The following is a 17,481-nucleotide window of genomic DNA, read 5'->3' on the forward strand; positions in this document are numbered from 1 at the left end:
CAGACTTTTTCTTAACATTAGCACCTCTCTTTGCCAATTTAAAAATAATTTAACCTCATTAATTATTCTGAGAAAATGTGTGTCATCTTAAATTTTTGGAAAATTGAATGCGACACCCTACTGTTGTTTTTGTTATCACATTATGAATCTAGCTGTTGATTTGACCAGTTTGTAGCAACGTGTTGCTTGAATCTCCATTTCAGTATAGATAAAGAAGACTCTTGAAATATTTTTTTAATGTGAAAGTGAGTATGTCATAATCTTATTTATTAAAAATGATCAGATTACATGGATGGACATTACTTGACCTCTGCTTATCACGTAGTCGGTTACATTCATGTTGTCTAACTATATATAATCAAAGGATTACATGAAGAAAACAAACAGTGATAGATGATTGATAAAAGGAGGAACATTCCCTGACATACCAAGGCACAGCTGGCATGACAGTGAACGACACACGTCGTCAGCCCCAGGAGCTGGTTTTTGGAAAGCAGGGCGTTTTTGTCATGTTGTGAGAACATGAATATGTTTATACGGTGACATTGCAGGAACCTGACTTGGTCAGGGGAACACAAGAAGAAAATATTTTACTGATAAAGATTTATAGGTTTATTTAAAGTCCTTCTTTGTAAAGAACATGTATGTCTCCTGTTGCATAAAATGCACTGACCTTCATCAAGTGCATCATCTTTGAATCTTAAAATAAATCGCAGCAGTCCAATACACACCTGATGTGTCACATAGGCTTTAGTACAATAAATTCTTGAAATAATTAGATACTTAAGTGTTTACTTTTAGTCGGACAATATGTCTATAGTTACATATTTTATGCATAAAGCTTAAAAATTAAATAAAATAATTTGTTACATTAAAACAAATTGGGAGACATGTCAAAAAGAACCTTTTTTGTTCTACCATCACAAATTTCAAGCTTGAGTTCGCTAAACTCTAGAGTTACTTTAACTTTAAATGTGAGCTTTGATCAGATGAGATTTGTTGATCATTTCAGCCACAAACACTCCAGGTGGGTGTGGGATGAAACAAAAAATGACTGGAAAAGCACTTCATGACCACTGTTAAATATGGTGAAAAGACTGTTGCGCTTCTCGCTCATTTTCCCTTACATAGTATCTGGACAATGCAAATAAGAATTTGGTGCAATTATCTAAAACCCGAAACGCTGACAATGGGTTTCTAAGCAGAACGATAAAGTCAGCTATATTTCCAAATCACTAAAGAAATGGTTCTTGAGACATAAATCCACCTTTCTTTCTTTCATGGATGTTATAATCCTCCTATAGAAATCCTGTGGGGCAAGCTAAACAGATGAGAGACGCAGAGAGAAGACCTAGAACTATCTCACAGTGTCCTCTAACCCGGCGAAATATTTCAGATGACAAGGTGTTTTTCTAATGATAAAAGACTCATTTTGAATTATTGACTAAAGTCTAGCTTTCTCTCCCCCAACTTTCGCTACAAAGTTCCCTCCAGCTGGTGGAGGAAAGGCTTTTTCACTTTTCCCCCTTTCTTTCAAGAAAGACAAATAACAACGTTCTTTTTCAGCTATTTTGTCAATTTGTTGCAAAAACATTTCAAGTCCTACGCGGAAGCCAAAGCATCAGCACCCATGACTTTTTAAGATGGTGCATTTTAAAAACAAGCTATATGTAGTCGACTGCGCAGATAGCACAGCTAGCTAGCCAGCTGACATCAGCTTCTTGAGTTTCTAGTACTCTGTAAGGAGCAGAACAACAAAATGTATTGTATTCAGTGGGATAAGTGGATAATCAAAATAACTGTGAGTGCATGGGATAATTTTTATAATCAAAATGTTATGATACCCATCCATCCATCCATCCATCCATCTTCTTCCGCTTATCCGGGGTCGGGTCGCGGAGGTAGCAGCTTCAGAAGGGAGGCCCAGACTTCCCTCTCCCCAGCCACTTCCACCAGCTCCTCTGGAGGAATCCCAAGGCATTCCCAGGCCAGCCGAGAGACATAGTCCCTCCAGCGTGTCCTGGGTCTTCCTCCTCCCGGTGGGACGTGCCTGGAACACCTCACCAGGGAGGCGTCCAGGAGGCATCCTGACCAGATGCCCGAGCCACCTCAACTGGCCCCTCTCGACGTGAAGGAGCAGCGGCTCTACTCTGAGTCCCTCCCGGATGACTGAGCTTCTCACCCTATCTCTAAGGGAGAGCCCAGCCATCCTACGGAGAAAACCCATTTCGGCTGCTTGTATCCGCGATCTCGTTCTTTCGGTCATGACCCAAAGCTCATGACCATAGATGAGGGTGGGAACGTAGATCGACCGGTAAATCGAGAGCTTCGCTTTTTGGCTCAGCTCTCTCTTCACCACAACGGACCGGTACAGCGCCCGCTTGATGGCAGACGCTGCACCAATCCGCCTGTCGATCTCCCGCTCCCTTCTTCCCTCATTCGTGAACAAGATCCCGAGATACTTAAACTCCTCCACTTGGGGCAGGACACCCCCCCTGACCCGGAGAAGGTACTCTACCCTTTTCCGGCTCAAGACCATGGCCTCGAATTTGGAGGCACTGATCGCCATCCCTGCCGCTTCACACTCAGCTGCAAACCGCTCCAGCGAGAGCTGCAGATCACGTCCCGATGAAGCAAAAAGGACCACATCATCTGCAAAAAGCAGAGATGCAATCCTAAGGCCACTAAAACGGGTACCTTATGATACCCTGAGAATCCTTTTCCAGTGAATGTCGGGTTCCAACTGTTGAGCCACTTGTGAAAAATACAGTTTTTTTCCTTAACAGAGGCTCTTTTCCCCACATAGTAAATGTAAACGTAGGTTGGATTTGTTTTGCTGTGTGCGATTATGCGTCTGCAATAAAAGATGGGCGATTAATTTATTTTACACATCTTTACCAGAAGGAGCCAACAGATATGTCTCCATCTGTAAGTGTTATTGCAAAAAAATAAAAAAATAAAAAGAAAGAAATGGAGAGAAAATATCTAAAAATATTTTCATGCATAAAAACTATTGAGGCCTAATTAGAGGCCGTTCTAATGTGAATGCTGTGGACATTTTAGTCCTTTTTTCTGCTTGAGTACCTGTCAAAGTTAGATTTATGACCTTGACATCAGAATCATATGTTTTTTTGTTTGGTTTTTTTGTGGAGCAGCAGCAGCAGCATCTTGCAAGTAAAGTTTCAAATGCCTGGGTTTGTTTCCGTCATGCTGGGACGGACTCTCTTTTGCTGAGGCATGATGACACACTGCTGCTGTATATGCATGTGTTCGTGCTGCTTTTCCAGTATGTACGTGCAGCACAGGTACGGGAGGACCTCACTGCGTTGACAGGTCGAGCTCTGGTGTGCTTGTTTTATGACACACTGCAGCGGCATGTGACTGCAGCACCGTGTGCAGCATCAGTACCAGCAGCACTTCGGGTGAGGTCACTCAAATAAACACACACCTCGGCTGTTGCTGTAATTAGAGTGAGTGTTTGCTGAGTGCAGCAGATACAGTGAAGTAAGAAAAAAGAAGTTGGTTTTTTTTTTTTAGCATCTCTGTAGCAGACAGGTCTGCTGACGGATGTGACATTTTAGCCGGTGGGACAAGGAGCGACTTTTTATCTGTTAGCCCAAATGGCTTTTGGTCTCGGCATTGTGTCTCAGGTATGACCTACATTATCTGTGATTGAGAGAACCACATTTATATGGTAGGAAACAGGCAAAAGTTTTGATTTTCTAATTTAAATACGATTTAAATATTCAGATATGGACTGTATAAAAAGACAATAGTGCCAGAAACATCTGGGCATTTCTAGATATGTTGCCGCTCTGAATCTTAAACCACAAAAAGTAAAAAGAAAAAGAAAAACAGCTAAACTAAAAATAATGGGGGAAAAGCCGTGTATTACTGCAAGCTTTATCAATCTCGGTGGACTGTATTTTACTTGGCCCTGTCTGGAAGTTAACTACTTAGTCCCTGCTATACTCTGCAGCTGTTAATGTGTTAAGATGAAAATTGCCGTGCCATGCAATCACAAAGAAGTCTGTGCTTGATAGCTCAGAGGGGAAGTGGTGCTCTCTGAGGTCTTAGTGTTTCCTCAGACTGGAAGTCACAGTAACTGGATTGGCTTTATTAATTCAAAGGCCATGGGACTGCACAGCGATTACAGAGCATCTGGAATGGGTTGTTACAGAGTTAGTGGCTGTCAAGAAACTGTCTACACCCAGACAAGCAATAATTCATCCTAAGATCCATTTGTTTTCTGTTCTAGTGCTCTGTTTCTGCTGCGATGTCCTCCCATTTCTCTTCATAATGAGGATGATCTCCCTCCATGTATCCTATCAAACAGTAACAAGCTAAAATTTAAACTAAAACAGCTGAGCATCAAATAACAAAAACCTTTAAGGTTTTTACTTTGGATTATTACATTTTGTCCTTTGCTCTCAGAAACAAGATCCTTCCACAAAAACTGCCTGGGTGAAAGTTATTAGCCTTTCTGATGCTGTTAGTCATTTTTATATCCTTTTATCCTGCAGGTATTTGCTGTAGCTTTTAACAAGCTTCTGACGGCTCAGTCTCCTTTAACAAATAGTTCAGCAATTTCAGGTTTGATGGCCTTCTGGCTCGGAGCTTTGTCTTCACTTCACGCCACAGATTTTCAGTGGAGTTGAAGTCAGTACTTTGTGCAGGTTAGTCAGTAGCTTTCACTCTGGTCTTCTGTGGGAAAGTCTTCATCAATGCTCTTTGGATTGTTATCATACTGGGAGAAAAAGCTACAACTAAGACCCAGCTCTGCTGCAGACTGCTTCAGGTTTTCTTTCAAAGTCTTCAGTCTGTTTTGAAGGAGTCTTTTCTTCAGAAGAGTATTTTGTTTTTGTCTGAAGCTTTGCAGTCCAGTCCAGTGCCTGTAGCAACTTTCCCGTGTTTCTCTCTCGTTACATTTTCTAATGATACTGACTCCAGTTTGTGAGACAGGAAACGCCGTGACAACTTTGTTTATACTGTGATATATGTTCAATGTCGTCAAATATAGTTGGAAATCAGCCAACCACAGCTTTACAAAACCAGAGATGGGACATCAACTACTTTGAGTTTTTATAGTGTACATCATACTAACTTTGTAGCTTTGTTGTTCTGCCTCAATTAATTAAAAAATCATCAATTTGTAATTGCATGAATTCAAGTAGCTGTTTCTTCATGGCACAAAAGCCGTCATATCTCAATCTTCAATCAGTTTAATAGCATATAATGTTTGTAGCTCTTCAAAACGTTCTGCTGGGCTAAAAGGTCCCAAAAAATAGTTTGTTTGTTTGCAGACTGTTGCTTAGGCCAAGTCTGTTAGCTCACAACTCCCAAAAAAACCTCATCCTTTAATAAGTTGTTTGCTGTTTATATGTCTGCCCACAGTGTCCAGACCTATAAAAATTGAACCCGGTTTTAGATTTACTGTTGTTGGATTTGAAAGATTTTCCTTCTCCTCCTCTTTAACCCCAGTCCTTCTCATTACTGTCTGCTTCCTACCAGCCTGGCTGCTATCTATATATCCTTGCACTCTGACCCCACAGAGAGGGATCTCGCAGACGATATGTGTGTTTGTGATCTGCAATAAACTGGGGTCAGTGGCAGTAACAGGGGCAGAGACAGTGTGAAAGCACAGGAGCAATTTAATAGGTTCTACTCTAGATTTTCAAGCTAAAATGTCAACATTTCCAAACTTATCTTGTATTAGGACCAGTCCAACCGTCATAATGGTTTTGTGGTATGTTATATTGCTAGCATACATGGACAGCTCTCCTTTCTACTGTACAATATGTTAAACTAGACACAAAAGCAAATATGAGAATATTCTGTGTTGCAAACATATTAGTTAAAATTGGACAGTTTTATTCATTGGATGTTATTGATTCCTAGTTAAAAAGCGAACAGGAAATGTCATAATATTTTGATATTAATTAATAGCCTAAATATTCTCCTAAGCATGTCAACAATAAATCACCCACCATGATCTTGTTGTATGTGAATGCAGTGTCTCTTTTTCTCTTGTCCTCTGGAAGCTGCACTCAGTGAACCAAATTACATATAGATTCATATCCCTCACAAACTACAATTCATCAATTCAGACAGAGCAACTTGGGCAACATTTGAATACTGTGCTCTGAAGTCTTGATAAAAATTTTTTTGAATTTTACTCTGAAGCTCCACTCGGTTCCAGTAGCCGTTGCTTATTTTACTGAGTACCATATTGGTGCTATGTTAAAGCGATGAAGGTGGAGCCCGAGATTAAATCTCTTTTAATCGACTCCTGTCAACAAATTAGTGAAACTCAATCACTAATTCAAAAACAGCTCAACTACAAAGTAGTAGTTGGGTTAACTCAAGAACTCCTGAGTTAACCCAAGTTGTGATCAAGTAAGACTTTAAAAGATGGATGGATAAGAATGGCTTCTACTTGCACAACACTACATGCTTCACACCACAGTTAGTCATTCACCCAGTCTTATGCTAATGCTACATTGTAGCATGTAGTAAACGACAGACTTTGGTCAACTTCTCACCCTAGATTTTTGTAACAAGACTTGCAGGAAGTATGTAGTAATTATTATCAAAATGTAGAAACTTAAGGATCCTAAATAACCTTCTGTCCTTCAGGCTTCTAACTCTCAGTTTTTGTTTCATTCAACTCATGTGAAACTTATCAGGCAGAGCTTAATTTATGCAATCAGAAGAGTTAATGGTGCAACACGTAGTGCTGAACTTTGGTGATTTATTTCCCTCTGAACACCATGGGAAGCCCAGCAAATTATTTTACTTTAAACCGGACAAAGATGTTCTGTTGTTTTTTGTTTTTTTTTCTGCTTGAAGAAGATTTGAAAGAGTCCCCTGATAAGAGATGCGGAAAGAACATGAAATCCATTCATCCACCTGTTTTCTGTACCTTAATCCCTGCAGGGTTGTGGGGTGCTAGTGCCTATCCAGTCTGATGTACTATTTTTTAAACAAGAAGTTGTTTGACTAAAGTCTGGAGCTGTCTGGTGTCCCTGGGTGACTGTCTGGGTTCAGACGGTGCCTGCACTCGATCACAGTGTCTAAATATCTGACATGGAGGGAGAGGGAAAAGAAGAATCCTTCTGGCAAATTTCCAAAAATAAACTCCTCAGACACAAAGTCGTTGCCCCCCTGTAGAAATAAGCATTTAATTTCTTTTTTTTTTTCTCATTGCGGTATCACCCTTTTTTGCCTAAATGTAATTGTTCCTTATTCAGTAGCATGGAGCATCATTTGAAAATGTTACAGCTTCAAAAAAAATAATAACAACAAGATTTTGTCATACGTTTGTTATAATTGTGGAAATTGTGCTTCCATAAGATTACACAAAGTGTTTTATACTTCTCTGTAATCATGATAACAGTACATCCATGAATGGAGCAATGGATTTCATGGACGAATGTGTAAATATTGTGATTTCATTTCTCCTCATTTTTTTTATTTAAAGAAAACTGAGGTTATTATTATTACTGCTCAGTGTTGCTCTCCTAAGACTGAAGAGAAATAGAAACATTTGTAAAAAGTTTAATGCTAATTTAATGCTTAATGGTTTTAAAATGCAGTACAAATAATTGTAACCCCCAGGACTCCAATTTCAAGTTACCTTACATTACATATAAAAAGAAAAAATCAGGAAATGGCTTTAGTCTCGATCGATTCCAGTGAAAATGGACATAAAACTGAGAAAAAGGTTGCTGTCGAATAGTAATGGAAGAAAACGATTGTGTTGTTTTCTGTCTTCAGTGACTTTGCAGTTTTGATGTTCTCTACATGTTTCTCTCTCTCTCTGTGTCTGTGTGCGTGTGCGTGCGTGTGTGTGTGTGTGCTTCGATCCTTTGCACCTTCACTGGTGCTTGCTTCATGCTGAGTTATTCAGGATGCATTTACAATTACACTGATGTGGTGCCCGGTACTAAAAATATGTGTCCTCGTTTCTAATGATAGAAAGCAGCTTTAAAGCATTATGGTATGCGAAACCAGTCTTGCTCTCTGTGCCTCTAAGGAAATGCTGTAATGTTCACTTACCTTAAATTACATTTCAGCACCATGGACAGATACATACGTCTCAGTTTACTTGGAAAAATTCTTTACCGTCCATAAGAAATCTATATATTTCAACTTATGGCACCACTATGCTTCATCAACCTATCTTTATACAAATACAATGGCAGTTTGTCCTGCGCTGTTTATGTTGCATATAAAAAACCCACAAAATTCTACTTAAAACAAGTGTTTGCATGTCCTTTCAGTTCTGAAACACTTTTGTAAATATCTTAATTGAGCAGATATCGTGCAAGCATTTAATACTTATAAGAATCGTAGACAAAACATACAGTTTCACATTCTCAGAGCCCTGAGATGTTTGAGTTATGCAGATTTCACACAGCCAGCTCTACATTTGAAATCAAATATTCATGTAGTAAAATTAACAGAATGTGCTCTTGCAAGTGTTTGTTTTTTATTCTGATATGGTGAAAATTTAAATGTGTAGACGACATATCTTGTGTCTCTGGAAGGATGTAAAGGACTGCATAATTCCAGTGTCTTCCACTTATTTATTTCACAACACCTTTTCCATATGATTCCTCCAATCTAATTCCTTTAAAACCTTGAAAGGATTTTCTTAGATTTATGAAACAAGTGCAGCATTAAAGCAACTTGGAGAAAATGAAGAATATTGCACTGGCTCCCTGATTTACCTCTGGAAATGACCTCTATTAGACTTTCAAGCTGATCTACTTCATCAGTTTAGAATAGAATAGAATTCAACTTTATTGTCATTGCACAATAATCACAAGTACAAGCAACGAAATGTAGATTGCATCTATCCAGAGATGCTATACAAGATATAAATATTTATTTACAGGCGTACAAGACTAAATATAAATATAAATATAAACATGGGAGCTATATGCACAGATTATACAGAATATACAAAATATACAAAATATACAAGAATGTTAGGAAACAGATTATATATGTATTAGTAGGTTTATAATGCAAGATAAATAATGGCAGATAAGATTTACAGATGTGTGTGAGGAAAACAGTCCGTGGTGTGACATAAATAGCAAATGATATCAATCATAACGTCTGTGATTATTGAAAAAAGCATCAAAAGTAGTTATTTCTATGCATTTTAGGCTTAGCTTGATGATCATAGAAGTGTAGTTTTGCGTATTGAGAACTTTATGTCTACTGACATTTTAAATCTGATTATTTATTTATGTTGGTGTTCTCTATTTTTTAGTGGCAGTGGTCGATAAGAACCTTTTCTTTTTTTTGCATTTGTACTAATAAATGTCAGTTGTACACTTGACAATATCTGGCAATTAATATTATTCTTCCTGGCTTTTAGATTTTAATCAAATTAACTTTTAAAGTGCTTAGTACGAAGTTGATTATTCTCTATAATGGACCCGGGTGAGTTTCAACTCGCGTTGTTTAGTTAACAGCGTTTTTATCGAGCTGCTCTATATGAGCTAATGGAGTCGGTGCAGCAAATTCTCCCCTTACTATTAAATCATATCGTCCACAGCAGAGTTTAAAACGTGTGTATTTTTGATCTAAGCCTCAGCGTATGTGTGTGTGCGTGTGTGTGTGTGTGTGTATCAATTCTCTAAGTCACATCAGCTGACAGCCCGCGTTACCAAGGAAACCACTGATGCTGTCTTCGTCTTGTGCGTAACCGTGGCTATGCCCCCTTCAGCGACGTGTTGTCTGCTCACCTCAATGTCAAGCGATGTACCATGCGCACGCGCTCAGTGTGGAGAAGGTGGTTTTAGTGAAGCAGCAAACAGCTGACAGGGCGACGCATAAATATCTACCTGCAGTCTTCAGGCCGCCTCACTGGCTGTGTGAAGAGCTTTCAAATAAATATGAGATCTGGGTGAAGGATAAGTAACTCTAAACTAACCAGAGTTTATTTCTTAGAAGTGCTCTTGTAGCTTATGTCTGTTTAAATGATCCCATTATTCCACATTAGGCAGAGCTTGTAGAAAAACGTAAGGTTCAAAAAACTGAAATAATGTTGATCATTGCTGCATGCAAGTCTGTAAAGTCGAAGGTTTGGCATTAATCCTGAATTGATTTTCTTCAGGTTCTGGATTGATGTCTTCTATGATGTCCTCTGTTGGACGCCAGGACCCCCCAGGACAGCCCGCCTTCGGCTCCGACTACCTGTCCGGTGAGGGATTAGAAAGTTGACGCTCTCTGTGCTGCTCATTCACTGAAACATAGCTGAGGAGATTAATATTAATGACAAAAAATAAGTAAGCTGTTTTACACTTTTGATTGCGGCATTGTGTTTGAGGAATATTCATCAACGGTTTGCTTTTTTAGCAGAAATCAAATTTCGAATCCTCTTCTACCAAAAAGATATGGAGTCAGAGATGCACAACATATTGGCACTAACATCTGTGTTAGCCGATATTAGTCATGATAAATAAAATTGATTAACAATGGGCATTTATTTCCATCTTGTGGCCGTTTGTCTCTGGCGGTGCAGGGGAATCGATTGGTCATGTGGTATTTGTTGGTCATGTGACACTGATAGTGATGCAGCGCAAGATTGTGGGGAGTTTAACTGAAGCAGGGGAGCAGCGGTGGAGTCAGAGGTGTGGACTTTTCCTTTAAGGTGTTGAAATGCTGGTGAAAATTACATGAGATTGGTCAAAATTGATTGTCGGCCAGATCGAATATTTTCATGACGGTGCATCTCTTTATGGAGTCGTAGGTTGGTTCATTCAGCATTTGTGTTAACATTAGTCAAGGCTGATAATTGATGATAATTGTGCATTATTGTTAACAACTAATGATATGTTTACAGTGTTTTCTAAAAGTATTCAGCTTTAAACATCTCACATAGAACCGTCATCAAAAAACATAAGGCAGCTGCAAATCTAAAAGACTTGAAAGTTCAAACAGCTGAGAAGCTGCAGAGACCCATTCAGGAAAATATTGTCTTGGGACATTATTACTGAAAATTATACACACAGTACTTCCAAGTAAGACGTTTTGCAAGTACTTCTTACAAAAATTGAGCATTTCATGTGTTAATCCGTTTCCTTTGGACTTTATAGTGTTGTTCCACTTTGTTATTATATAACAATTATAACACATTCCAATAAGCTAAATCGAAGTTTGTGTTTGTCACATGAGAAAATATGGAGTACGGACCTTTTGCAGGACACAACTTTATATTCCCATACTGTTACTGTTCATGGAAATTATTACCCTGCTAAATCCCACATGTCAGATTGAAACTGTTAACAGGCTGAGCGTAACTTTTTAAAAGCACAGCTAACCACACTTCAAGTGCAGCTCAGCAAGAACATATTGCCTGCTGAAATAGTGTGCTGTAAATACGAATCCATTTTCAGGTTGGTCCAAATATTTCCCAGGTGGATTCTTCCTGGACTGAGGACTGTAAATGCAAAGCAGAGCACAGTGTTGTTTCTATTTTTTATACTGGAAGGATACGGGAGGAGAAGGTTGAAAACTGAAAAAAAGCAAATTTGTGAGCTTTAAAATGACACATGTATAGTGCTAATGTATAGGAATACAATCATATCTTCATTTGAAATGACATTCACTCTGTCCGTTTGTTGATATGTGCCATCATGTGCCGTTAATCTGTTTCACTTCAAACTGTTGGTTATGATTCAGTCTTTCTGTTGCTTTTCTCTTTGGTTCTCCGTCCCTATTGTTCTTTTTCCCATGTTGCTCGTCTCTGTCTCCCTCAGGTCCAGTGATGGGTGGGATGACAGGACAATGGAGCCTGAACAAGACAAAGGACAGCAGCATGCCTGATTCACTTCTAGGTCCACTTCACTTTTTTAACTCCTGCTTAAAATGACGGCCCCTCCTTCGCTCTCATTTTACATTTCCTTGCGAAAGTATTCAGACCCCTTGAACTGTTGGACATTTTGTCATGTTAGAAACACAAACCTCCCTTTGTGCTCAGATCAACAGAGTGGTTCTTCTTCTTTTTAAAAAAAAAAATAAAAGTCAGAAACCTGTGGTAAACCGTTTGTGTTCAGGTTTCCAGAGACAATATAATGTAGAACCTAATTTTTTTTCCAATTGCATGTTTTTGAAGGTGTATTTCATGCAAGATTTGTGAGTTCAGTCTGACATAAATATTTTGCTCTGTTAGATTGAATGGAAAGCATGACATATCTATATATATAGATATAGATATATATCTATATATATCTATATATATAGATATAGATATAGATATATATATATAGATATAGATATAGATATATATATATAGATATATATATATTTTTTGCATTAATAATTTTGCAAAATATTAATGCAAAATTTAATATTTTGCATTAAAGTCAAGATATTCTAATTTTGCATTTCTACGTCACATTAAAACACTCATTTTGTGTTTGCAACATTCCAACATGTGGAAAAGCTTAAGGAATATGAATGCTTTTGCTATGCGCTGCATGTGATAATTTTATTGCACACGTTACCTACCAATTTTGTTCGAGGTTTTAGGGTTTCGACTTACCTGGACAATAATTTTAGGGATAGATATTTTAGATATTTTTGCCACACGAACAACGAAGAGGGTAAAAGGCACAAGTCAGAACCTTGTTGCAAGCCGCTGCTTTGCAATTGTTCAGCACTGTTTATGCTTCACATCTGTGTATTGCTTCAGTCTCTGACCTGCCCATACGTATGTGGGTCACTGCATTACAGGTTTTATCTTTGTCCTAGAAATCTGCTGCTCCACACACATTCGTCCTTGCCTTCTCGTTTCTTTCTGCTTTTATAGCTTTTGTCTTCCCTCATGAATCCTCAAACGGATGCTTAAATAAAAAAATAAAAAAATCCATCGCCTCCCTTTTGGCATCTTTCTTCACTGTAGTTTTAAAATAAATGTCCACTTTATCAAACGACGTGAGCATACATTGTGACTACATTGTCAAAACATTTGCAGTTGAGGCTACTTCACATTTTCATTACAGGAAATGTACAGTATCCCTAGCAGAGCTAGTCTAATGTAAATACAAATATTTACAATTATTCTTTTTCAACATAAATTTACACAATATCAACATATTACATTCACACGGTGTTTCTATACAGCAGACAGAGTACAGAATTTGATTTAACTCCGTAGTTTGTTGAGCTGATTTCTCTCAGCACTGACTTATTTTTGTTTTCTGTAAGAGATTCACAGCCTGTCGTTTTGTTTTAGATTGGTTCTGCAGCAATTTGTCACTACTGAGGCTGGTTCTACAAGCTACTGAATCGTGGATTGTATTTGCTTTTTTTTTTTGTCTTCATACTTCATACTTTGGTCTTCCACATTATTTGGATCGAATGTGTGACTTTCATCAAGACTGTCTTTGTTTGCCTACTGACTGATCATCTATTTCTGTGTCCTCTGTTTGTCCAGCAGGATTCTCTCAGTCTGGGATGGGTGGGACCATGGGGTCCGGCCTGCCACCGTTCCAGACCACTATGACCTCTAGTCTGGGCCACACTGGGATTAGTCCTGCTATGGACACCCAGAAGAGCTCTGGCCTGTTTGGTGTGGAGAACAAAACCGGCACTAGCGTCAGCGGAAGCAACGCTTTCAAAACCAGCGACCCGTTTTCGTCCGGTGGCCCAGGAATCCACTCAATGGATCCATCTGCAGGTATCAGAATGCTGCATGTGCGGCTGAATGGGGAATAAGAAATTGGAGGCATTCAGAAAGAGGATGGAGGCATGAAATGCAGGGCCTTACAAACATATTCACACTATTTAGTCATTTTACAACCACAAACCTGAATGTTTTTATTTTGAATTTGTGTGATTCTCCATTCTTTTTTTAATTTAACGTAGGGTCTATTGTCTTTTTCGATTCAGGTTTGCGGCCATGTCTTTTTAGGTTTGTTTGTGTTCCACACACTTTCTATTTTGAAGTGATGGATTAAAGAGAAATGTCCAAACATTGGGAGATTACTTTATATTCTAACTCTGCTTTAATCTTCTTCATAACTTTTACCCTGGCCTGTTATTTTTTTCTATCTTTTTGCTTTCTTATATTTTCTAACAAACCTCTGTCACCTTCACAGAACAGCTGGTTTTATTCTGAGACCAAATTACACTCAAGTGATCTCTGTTTAGCTGCCAGGCGACCTTTAAATTTTGCTGATGCCTGCCACCTTTTACAGATTCTTTTTTGTAAAAACCTTTTAAAAATTTGTTTCATTCCACCTTACAATTATGCTGCATTTTGTGCTGCTCTGTCACATAAAATCCCAAATAATTACATTGAAGTTTGTGGTTGTGTCGATATGAGAAGAAGCTCAAAAGGTATGAAGACTTTAGCAGGGCACTGTGTGTTAGTTTGTTTAACCGTTTTTACAGGCTGGAAGATGACTTAAGAACTTAAGATCAAAGCTCTTTTCTCTGTGAATTTAAACTCAGCGCAGTGAAAAGTGGAGCTGGCTGGGTCTGTGTTGCAGGGAAGGTGACAGAAAAATCATCTTGATCGCACTGGGCAGGCTTTCAGCAGCAGAGGGCAGCCTTTTCTTTTTGTTTTTATTGTCGCCGGAGCATCCTCCGCTCTGTTTCTCTAATCTCTGTCTGGCTCACGGCTTTACAGTCTGCCTATTTGTCCAGTGACAGTAAGAAAGCTTTTAACGTCTTTTTTAAAGTTATTATTATTATTATTTGCTGCACAGAGAAGAGAAAGCAAATCTTCGTAACAGGGCTTGAGGGGGCCTTTAATTATACATTTTTAATGTGTAACATAATTAGTTGCTTGTTGATGAAGCTAACAGCGGCACGTCTGCTAATTTTGTTGTTGCCAAGCAACAAAAATGTGTACCCAAGGGGACGTACATCCTGAAAGCTGCCAGTTTTAGAACGGGGGAGAGATAGCCGTGCATCGCCGCCAATACTGATTTCATCACCTAGGCCTGATTTTGAATTCCAGTCAGACTCGCCTGAATGTGTGTTTCACATTCAAATGAGCGGCTTTGTTTTGTTTTTTTTTAAGCTTATCATTCATGATTTAGGATCACTTATTGTTGATGGATTAGTGAGACTTGTATATGCTTAAGAGAAATGTTAAAATATTTCTCCCAAAAACCAAAATATGAGCAAGTTGAACCAGCATGTGTTTGCCCTGCGGTTTTGTCGCTGCAGCAGCATTGCTGGAGGTGGCGGCTTTAACGATCTTTTAATAAATGAGACGGGCAGCTCTGTTTGTTTGAGTCTAAAAATACCTTCTTATCCCCCATTAATTTTTCAGGAAGAGATTGAAGCGATATAACAATGTGCTGCTATTTTAAAACTCTGACTCTGCCCTCATGCAGAATACTTGCAGTCATTGTGTGGAGTCGAATCTGTCGACACTCGTAAAGACATGAAAAGCGTTAAAATAAAGTATTGTTTTGTCGATGTAATGTTTTATTACTAAAAAGAAAACTCAGCCTTTATTTAATTTAATACTTCTTTCCCATGTAGAGAATAAACTAAAAAAAAAACAAATAAATAGTGTGTTTTTTATTTATTAATTTCTCTAATCAAAATTACTTCTGGCACAATTGTTGGTACCCGCCATTAGACTATTTGTTTTTGTTTGGTCAAAGTAAATGGTTCCAGTTAAAAATCTCATGGCGTTTAAATTGGAAGTGGTTGAACAGAAAAACTTACTTTGGCGTGTTTTTATCTTTTCCTGCCCTTCTGCTAATTGTGTTTGGGGGCAAAGTAAAAATAAGTTCTACTTTTGATTATTGATCTGACTATACGGCAAAGTTCATGTGCGTATCTTTTTATCTCTTATCTTCTTCACATCAACACACACCTAATTGACTTGAATGGCATGTTCTAACATTTCCCATATGTGGCAGAGTTGCATTTGTTTAGCACCTCATTAGTACCCCAGGAAAAACAGAAATCTTAGACTGAAAAATTTAATTTCCTAGACATTTGGATTAATTTGAAGCATAAATGTAAATTATGCATCAGTTTAGTAAAACAGGGCGTAAAGGGGTCCCAACAATTGTGCTGTTTTTTTGTTAGTTTTTTTCTGTTTAACACATCATTAATAAAGATGCAGATAAATTTGTCAAATTCTGTCAGAAACGGTACATCTTGAAATTAGGAATACTAAATCAAATCTTTTTCTACCTGAAAATTTAATGTAGGTTTTTACATTGCGGATTTATTTGGAGGTTATGATCATATTATAGAAAAACAGCGTGAGGATGTGTTTTATTTTTCTCTTTACAGTTCTGGAAGTACTATCAAAGAGCTTCGTCATGAATCTTTTTGCTTGTAATTAATAACTGATAAGCTAACCCTCTCATACTGCAGACTTTTGCCTTTTAATCTAATATGGCTGTTTTTGAGTAAAAGTTGAATGTGAGGGTCTTAACTTTTGCAGGACTCTGAAAATAAATGTGCCCCGACATGCAGCTGGTCATCTCATCATGCTCTGCTCTTTGTGGCATTTCAGCTACTGGCAGATTTACTCTCTGTGTTCCTGCAGCGCTACTCTGCATTCACCCTCAGCATGAACCCTCTTTTGCACAAATTTCGAGCATATCTCTCGGTTTTCTGAAGCAACAAGTGCTCAAACATTAATGTAATTTCTGGCAATTCGCCAGAGTACAAACTAGGAGGAGCACCCATTAAAAACCACATGACATCAGCTATAGATGACGATATCCCAGCTGTCTGCTTATAGCAGATTGGAGCTTCGCGTAACAGGGAGAAAATAGCAACTTCATTTAATTTACAATGTAGGAAAGGGAGGCAGATTTAAAGGGAAATGTGCTGTTTTCTAGTTTCACTAATATGTAGTGATGTAAGAGCATGCTGGGAGCAGAATGATAACACTGACCTAGAAATGTATTGTAGAAAAACTCAAACAAAGTACATTTTACGTATACTTGTATCTTATTTTTGATATTGGTCCAATTCATATTTTTCAATTTTATTTGCAAACCAGACCTGTAAAGTGCTTATTACAAAATAAGAGATGCAATTTGAAAAAAGAAATGCAAATAGATACAGTGCCTTGTAAAACAAAAATAAAATAAAAAATAACCACACTCCTTGAACTTCTCAAATTTTTTACGTTGAAATCAGAAAAGTGTATTTTGATGAGTTTCTATGTGATAGACCAAAATAAAATGGTTATATATACCGTATATATATATATAAAAATATGTTTTTACAATTGAAACTGTGGTAAACATTTGTAATCGATCCTCGTTACTCTGATACCCCTAAATAAAATTCAGTACAGTAGGCTTCAGAAGTCACCTAAGTGGTAAATAGAGTCCACCGGTGCATATTTTATTAAGTAGTATCTAAGTGCCTAAGAGGTTTGTTGGAGAATATTAATTAGTTAACAGCATCATGAAGTCCAAAAAGCACAATAGACACTACAAGCATAGAGATGTAGAGAAATTTAGAAAA

General features: G+C 38.0%; 1 protein-coding gene across 10 annotated transcripts in view; it reads left to right on the forward strand.

Moving 5' to 3' along the window:
* map4l (microtubule associated protein 4 like) overlaps positions 1-17,481 on the forward strand; it is a 79,171-nt gene that overhangs the window by 12,837 nt on the left and 48,853 nt on the right. For 6 of the 10 annotated variants that reach the window (XM_044135515.1, XM_044135508.1, XM_044135509.1 and 3 more), the window contains exons 3-5: positions 10,133-10,219; positions 11,778-11,855; positions 13,460-13,699. In XM_044135515.1, coding sequence (XP_043991450.1) covers positions 10,133-10,219; positions 11,778-11,855; positions 13,460-13,699 — 405 coding nt within the window. Of the gene's footprint in view, positions 1-10,132; positions 10,220-11,777; positions 11,856-13,456; positions 13,700-17,481 lie in introns of all 10 variants that reach the window. The other 4 variants (XM_044135519.1, XM_044135507.1, XM_044135514.1 and 1 more) reach the window with 1 other exon arrangement.

The sequence above is a fragment of the Gambusia affinis genome, linkage group LG12 (genome assembly GCF_019740435.1).
Source record: "Gambusia affinis linkage group LG12, SWU_Gaff_1.0, whole genome shotgun sequence".
Taxonomy (NCBI): domain Eukaryota; kingdom Metazoa; phylum Chordata; class Actinopteri; order Cyprinodontiformes; family Poeciliidae; genus Gambusia; species Gambusia affinis.